Consider the following 8,003-nt stretch of genomic DNA (forward strand, 5'->3'; position numbering starts at 1 on the left):
AAAAAACCGTACGCGCACATCCAACATCTTCAGCTTGCAGATCCGGACTACAATATATCAAGGCCGGTTGATATTCTATTGGATGCAAAAGTCTACGCAGAAATCATTATGGATGGGCTGTTAAAGAGTTCACCCGATCAACCAATAGCACAACAGACGCAGATGGGCTGGATTTTGTCTGGTTCAATAACAAAATCATTCAACTGTCATGTGGTGATCAATAACATCGAAGATATCAGCAATTATTGGGAGTTGGAGGATATCACAGAGACAAAACGACAGTTAACTAAAGATGAACAATTCTGCGAAGACTACTACACCAAAACGACACGTCGCTTAACAAATGGGACATATGAAGTGAGATTGCCTATGAAAGAAGGCTTTGAAAAGCAATTAGGCCAATCGAAGCCTACGGCCGTTGCACAATACATGCAATTAGAGCGCAAGCTAGCGAAGAACCCACAGCTAAGCGAAAGGTATCATGCATTTATGAAGGAATACGATGCCATGCACCATATGAAAATCTGTACAGATAAAAGAAGTACAGAATGCTATCTTCCACACCACGGAGTGTTAAAAGAAGATTCTACCACCACAAAATTACGAACCGTTTTTAATGCATCGCAACTAACATCGTCTGGCTATAGCTTAAATGATTTGATGGAGTGCGGTCCTAAGTTGCAATCCGATCTGCAGCTATTGTTATTGAGTTGGCGAGGTTACAAATATGTTTACACAGCGGACTGCGAAAAGATGTACCGTATGATTTGGCTCCATGAGGAGGACCAACACCTGCAAAAGATCATCTGGAGAGATCAACACAATATCCTCAGAGAATATCAACTTTGCACTGTAACATATGGTATGAAAGCGGCCCCTTTTCTCGCTATTCGAACATTGCAACAATTGGCAAACGATGACGCATCATTGTATCCGTTAGCAGCTGACGTTCTGAAAAATAAATTTTATGTGGATGATCTTTTACATGGCAACAACAGCATAGAAGAGGCAAAGCAAGTCTAACAACAGCTCATCAACATGCTACGCGGAGCTGGTTTCAATTTGAGAAAGTGGTCCAGCAATGAACCGAGCCTCCTTGCTGATTTAACTCAAGATCAAATCAGTAACAAGAGTGTCAACTTCAACGAATCTACATCAACAAAAGCTCTAGGCCTGCATTGGCACCCCTCAACTGATGTTTTTGCATTTGAGAGCAAAATCAATCACATTGCAAAGCAAGACACCAAGCGTACAATGCTGTCGGACATTTCAAAGTTATTTGACCCGCTTGGCTGGCTTGCTCCAATTACAATAAAGGCGAAAATAATGTTTCAACGACTATGGGCCAATAATACACACTGGGACGAACAATTGTCTCGTGATATGCAACACGAATGGAATCAATTGCGCGAAGATCTGAAAAACATCAATTCAATAAGAATTCCAAGATGGATTGGTGACCTTGAAAAGGGTCGGCAACTTCATGGGTTTTCAGATGCATCTGAGAAAGCATATGCTGCTTGTGTTTATGCAAAAACATTTGACGAGAACGGAAAACCAATAGTCCGTCTCATTGCAGCGAAAACAAAATTGGCACCACAAAAAACAAAAGCCACACTCCCACGTTTAGAATTGTGTGGTGCTGTCTTGTTATCAAAATTGATGAACAAAATTATTGATTCATTGCAGACACGTGACAACATACAAATACATGGGTGGACTGACTCAATGGTGGTATTGGGGTGGATACATGGTGACACTGCAAAGTGGAAGACATACGTTGCAAATAGAGTGAACGAGATTAAGAAAATTATGCCGCCAACATGTTGGAGTTACGTCAAATCAGACCTGAATCCCGCCGACTGTGCCACGCGTGGACTGACACCGACCCAGCTGAAGTGCCACCATCTCTGGTGGGAGGGACCGCCGTCGCTTATTGAGAACCTACAACCATCTCAATGCACATATGAACCGCCAGAGGTTGAAATTAAAGTGAAGAAACATATCTGCACGGTACAAATTAAAACTTCACCCCTTATAAGTGAACTTATAAATAAATGCAGTTCACTGTCTCGGGCGGTGCGCGTCATATGTTGGGTGTCGCGTTTCATAACAAATGCACGAGGTCGATCGGATAACAATGGACTTACAAACGCGTCCTTTCTAACAGCGATGGAAATTGGAAATGCTACGAAGATCATAATTAAATCAGTGCAAGCGGAGATGTTCTCAAAAGAAATTGAAAACATAAGAGACAAAGGGCATGTCTCTCGGAAAAGTTACATTGCAAATTTGAATCCCTTTTTGGATACAGAGGGCATCCTGCGAATGAAAGGAAGATTACAGAGATCAAATCTCGACAATGATACAAAGCAGCCGATTATAATTCCATATCATGCAAGATTCACGGAATTACTTATTGCAGAAGCGCACCAAACTACATTGCACGGTGGTGTTAAACTTACCCTAGCGCATGTCCGGAACAAGTATTGGATTATAAGCGGGAATCGGGCTGTAAAGAAAGTACTGCGTCAATGTACTAAATGCATACGTTTCAGTGCACAGAAACAAGAACAGCTGATGGGAGATTTGCCGTCACCACGAGTACGCATTTCACGTCCTTTTACACATACCGGCGTAGATTTCACCGGCCACGTTGACGTCAAAGCCAATAAAGGACGTGGGATTAAAACAACCAAAGGCTACATTGCAGTGTTTATATGTCTAACGATAAAGGCTATTCACCTCGAACTCGTGTCCGATCTCAGCACCTCAGCATTTTTAGCCGCATTTAAAAGAATGTGTGCCAGGCGCGGCACGCCACAACACATGTATAGTGACAACGGCACCAACTTCGTCGGTGCCGCCCGGGTGCTCGCGACAGAATACAAACAAGCTTTGCAAGTTATCAACACGGACTTCCTGGATCACGTCAACAAACTTGGGGTCAATTGGCACTTCAACGTACCTACCTGGAGCAGTGCTGGTGGACTCTGGGAAGCAGCTGTGAAGAGTTTAAAACATCACTTGAAGCGTGTAATAGGCGATCAAAAATTGACCTTCGAGGAATATTCGACATTACTTGCACAAATTGAAGCGTGCCTTAACTCTAGACCTCTCTGTTCATTGACCGAGGATCCAGAAGACATGCATTATTTGTCACCTGGTCACTTTCTAGTTGGTGGTCCTCTTTTATCAGAGCCACTCTCTGACATCAATATCGACAATATCAAAACCAGGTGGCAGATGACTCAGAAGATGTACAAGGAGTTTTGGAAGAAGTGGTCATCCGATTATCTTCACACATTGCAGACAAGATGTAAGTGGCATCTACCGACGAAGAACATTGAAATTGACAGCGTAGTATTGGTGAAAGACGATAACCTGCCGCCCTCGAAATGGGCCCTTGCAAAGGTTGTTGACGTTCACCCTGGAAAGGACGGCTACGTACGAGCAGTTACCGTCAAAACACAAACGGCAGTTTTCAAACGCCCGGTTGTCAAACTGTGCCCATTACCAGTGCATCCTGACAAAGAAAACCCTCATTCAGCAGTTCCAGCAACCACTACAGAAACAACAACCCCTGCAAGACGCATAAGAAACAAGCCAAACATTTTCATCTCTGCATTGACTCTTATGATTTTCGCATTAATCGCACCATCCATGCAACAAACACACAAAATAACGACATTAAACGGAAACAAGGCGTTATATTTCGATCGACTTGCAGATTTGCAATTAATAAAAAACAACTGGAAGTTAATCGTGTATCACAATATGTCGACCTACTGGAAGAGTGTGGAAAATGTTGAAAATTATTTGCATCACCTAGAGAACATTTGCAACGGAGAAAGTACTTGCACACTTACTTTAACTCAATTTAGGCACGAATTGAATGAATTGGAGCATTACAACAGTATTCTTAAACTACAGCCTCAGTCTAGACCCAAGCGAGGACTCATAAACGGAATCGGAACTGTGTCACATTATTTATTTGGAATTCTAGACGACGATTTTGCACAGAAATATGAAAAGGACATAAATAGAGTCCATCAAAACGAAGACTATTTGCAAAGTTTGTTAAAAAATCAAACTTCAATATTGGAATCGCAAAATAACATTTTACAGCGGAACGAGGTCATTATGAATAAACAATTCCAAATAATTGATGAACAATTGAAAAATATCTCCAACGAAGTGCACGAGGCGCATCAAAATGCAATCCACCTATTTTATTTCACTGCAAATGCCGTTGCACTTGACGTCATACTTTCAAACTTGAGGCGGATCCAAGAAACTGTCATTAATACGGTAACAAACATTTACCATGGAAGATTAGACATTCATCTTCTGGCTCCAGAACAGCTGCAGAATCAGTTAAACATTATCTCTAGACAAGTACAAGGACAACATCTAGCCCCTGTGGACGCAAACAACATTAAGGAGGTATCCAAGATTTTACGCGTTAAGGCAAGAGTGACGGAACAATACGTCATAATCGAAGTGAAAATACCATTACTCGGAACAGACAGCTATGAACTTAACAAGGTCATACCCATACATCAACATAGAAAAAACAGATATGTTCACATCACTCCAGCCTCAGAGTACATTGCATTTAATTTAAGAAAAGATACCTTTATGTCGCTTACTGAATTGGATTTACAAAATTGCATCAAATACAACGAACAGAAACTTCTATGTCCGTTAAGCAGCCCCCTATACGAACTAAGGGTAGATCAATCAATATGTGATGTCAAAATAATGAATGATAATAGCAAAGAAACTTATTGTCGGAGCGAAATAAAGGATTGCGCCGACAGGTGGATGAAATTACAAACCCGAGATACATGGTTGTTTACATGTTGTGAAGAATGCAAAGTTCGCATTTTGTGTCCCTCGGGAGTGGCGACTGCATGTCTACAATACAATGGCCTTATCAATATAGGTCAAGATTGTGTTTTGAAAGGTGACACCTTTACCATTCAGGGACATCATGACTACATTAGTCAACTCTATACTGACGACTACAACACAGGAGAAATATTTCCAAATTCAACCCTAAACACATTGGTCAATTCTTCAATAGCACGTATACCATTTGTTGTCGAAAGCCATAACATTACCCTTTGGAAATTAAAACAGCAAATTCAAGAATTACAACAACAAAAGGAAATTATAAGCAACGACGACATTCATCACTATACGATGATCTACATTGTATTCTCCGTAGTCATTGTAGCTATTGCAATTGGAACGACTTGGCTGTGCAAACGAAAGTCGCGGGAGGATCCCCGAGGAAACTTGCAACAGCAGCAGCTTCCCACAATCGTTGTCAGCGCGCCGCCGCCGCGGTCTAACGAACCTGGATCAGCGGATAAGACCACTTCTCCATTGGCAAAACACAGAACCATCCACTTCAAGACGATACGTGGAGAAACTGTCTAATTTAATTTTACATGTTTTATTTTATATTAACCTCCTTTTACTTAGGTACTTTCTTTAATTTATTTTAATATTTTTTACTTTTAGAGTAGCACTTTGCATCTTTTTGCTCTTGCATTTTGTCCTTTTAGAGTAGGCAGTATGTACGAGTGAAACCGTACATTTTTATGATTTACATTTTATTATTTTAATATGCACAAGTAAACCCGCACGATATCATATGTATTCGATTTATGCTTACTGCAACACCACGCTGATCGATGTATATTTTGCAATAAATGAGTGTTATTATTGTCTCGTTCGGACACGGTCGTTTTATTTACATTATTTAATAATACTCCAATCATTTGCATTGCAATTTGCATCTCTCTATCTCCTTGCATCGTCCTACTTGCATTTACATACATCCTGCAGTGCAACGTGTGTTAACGGCACATAATTTGGTCCTTCGAGCCTTTTTTACTTGGTGTTTTTGGAAGTTGAAGTGCGATAGCGAATCGGTTTGACTGGCCTCCCAGAAGCGGGTCTCACCAGTTAAATTGAGAAGGCGCATATATCGTGCAGAGATATCCGGGACACTAAGTACAAGATACCAGTACGAAGTTTTTGCATATATTTTACAGTGACTTTATTGCATTATTGTTTATACTTGGACAATGTCTTCGGCCAAGAATGAGTTACTTGAACTCCAATCTATGCTCATTCTCGAGCTTGAAAGGCTGCATAGCAATTTTACAAAAGATCCTAAGATAAGAAAAACTGAAGATTACATTAAGAAGAGATTAGAGACGTTAGATGGAGTTTGGGAAAAATTTAAAGACAACAACACAATATTGGAAACAGAAAAAGATAGGACTCATGAATATTTCACAAAGGATGTGTTTGCGGCATATCAAGATTATTATAAAAGGACTCGTGATATGATAATGGAATATGGGAAACCGAACGGAAGAAACAAGCAAGACGAAAAAATTCAAGTAGACCTGGAAAAAGTTCAAGACTATTTAAGTTTGCAGAGAACAAACTTCAGAGCGTTTTGTAGAGTCGCAGACAATATTGATATTGACTCTATCCATGAGAAATGGGAGTTGGAATACGAGCTGAAAAATTTACAAATTCGCTGGAACAACATTGAAGATTTACATTTGAAAATTGACAACATTCTAGACGGAGCTGATGCGGAATACCAAGATCAATATATAGAACTGGAAACCTTATTCAGATCTATGAATAAAGCCTTAAATAAGAAGCTGTCTTCTACCGTTCATTTGCATCTTTCTACCCCCAAAATTGATATTCCTACCTTTTCTGGCAATTATACTCAGTGGAATACATTTTTAGATCTATTCAAGGAAGCAGTGCATAACAATCCCGCTTTGAACAAAGTACAAAAAATGCAACATCTCAAAGGCAAGCTAAGGGGCGAAGCGGAGCGGCTCATACAACATTTGCATATTTCATCTGATAATTATGACTCTGCCTGGAAGATATTAAATCATCGGTACGATAACCGTCAAGTACTTTTCACCAAACAGATGGAAACCCTACTCAATCAACCTAACGTTCAAAAACAAACTTCCATGGAACTGAGACGACTTCATGACACTTCTATGGAGTGCATACATGGTATATACAACATGGGTATCGACACTTCGTCTTGGGATCCAGTATTTGTGCACTTAATTGCAAAGAAATTAGACACCGTGACGTTCAGCGATTATATGGAGGCAAGAAAATCACCACGCGATGTACCAGACTTGGACGAATTCATGGAATTTTTGGAAGCCAAATTTATTGCATTGGAGCCGATGAATAAAAAGGAAAAGGAATCGGTACCAACATGTTCGTTCAAGACAAATTTTGCACCGAAGTTCAAGCAAACCTACAATTCTAACAAACCTGCATTTGAGAAGCGAAATACTTCGTACAATAAAACATTTCATGTTTACTCCAAACCTGCAATTACATGTCCTATTTGCAATAAAAATCATGGACTATATCAATGCAAAATATTTGAGAATATGACACCGGACGCAAAACTTCAAGCCATTTCAAAATCAAACATTTGTAAAAATTGTTTGTATGTGCATAAATATGGTTGCAATTCCGAGAAACGCTGCAAAGACTGCAATATGCCACATAATACTTTATTACATGAGGCAATTACTGCAATGAATAAGGGAGCATCGACCTCGAACAAACAAAATTCACTGCAGAACGTGCACGCTAATCACGTGGCCGGTGATGATGACGAAATATTACTTGCAACAATTCAAATGCAATTACGAGCCGCGGATGGTACTTACACCACCATGCGCGCACTTCTCGACCAAGGTTCGCAAACAACCCTCATAACAGAGAATGCAGCACAACTACTAGGGTTGAAACGACATAGCATACATGCATCTGTATCTGGTATAGGTACCTCCCCTAACAAGTGCAAAGGAAAAGTCGAACTGCATTGCAAATCACTCTTCAACAACTATGAATTCACCACTGAAGCATTAGTAATGACAAAGGTCATTAACCGTTTGCCAAGTATGACTTTTAAGAAAAAA

General features: G+C 40.1%; 2 protein-coding genes across 2 annotated transcripts in view; both read left to right on the top strand.

Moving 5' to 3' along the window:
- LOC113233481 overlaps positions 1–1,023 on the top strand; it is a 2,935-nt gene extending 1,912 nt beyond the window's left edge. The window contains exon 2 of the mRNA XM_026468607.1: positions 34–1,023. Coding sequence (XP_026324392.1) covers positions 34–1,023 — 990 coding nt within the window. The remainder of the gene's footprint in view (positions 1–33) is intronic.
- A 5,078-nt stretch (positions 1,024–6,101) lies between these two features.
- Positions 6,102–7,983, top strand: LOC113233482 (the record flags this gene model as incomplete). Its single annotated transcript, XM_026468608.1, has 1 exon — positions 6,102–7,983. A coding segment is annotated over exon 1 (1,882 nt), but the record flags the coding sequence as incomplete, so codon positions are not given.
- Between the last annotated feature and the right edge of the window lie 20 nt (positions 7,984–8,003).

This window comes from Hyposmocoma kahamanoa, unplaced genomic scaffold (genome assembly GCF_003589595.1).
Source record: "Hyposmocoma kahamanoa isolate Upper Pololo Valley unplaced genomic scaffold, ASM358959v1 78031, whole genome shotgun sequence".
Classification (NCBI taxonomy): Eukaryota; Metazoa; Arthropoda; class Insecta; order Lepidoptera; family Cosmopterigidae; genus Hyposmocoma; species Hyposmocoma kahamanoa.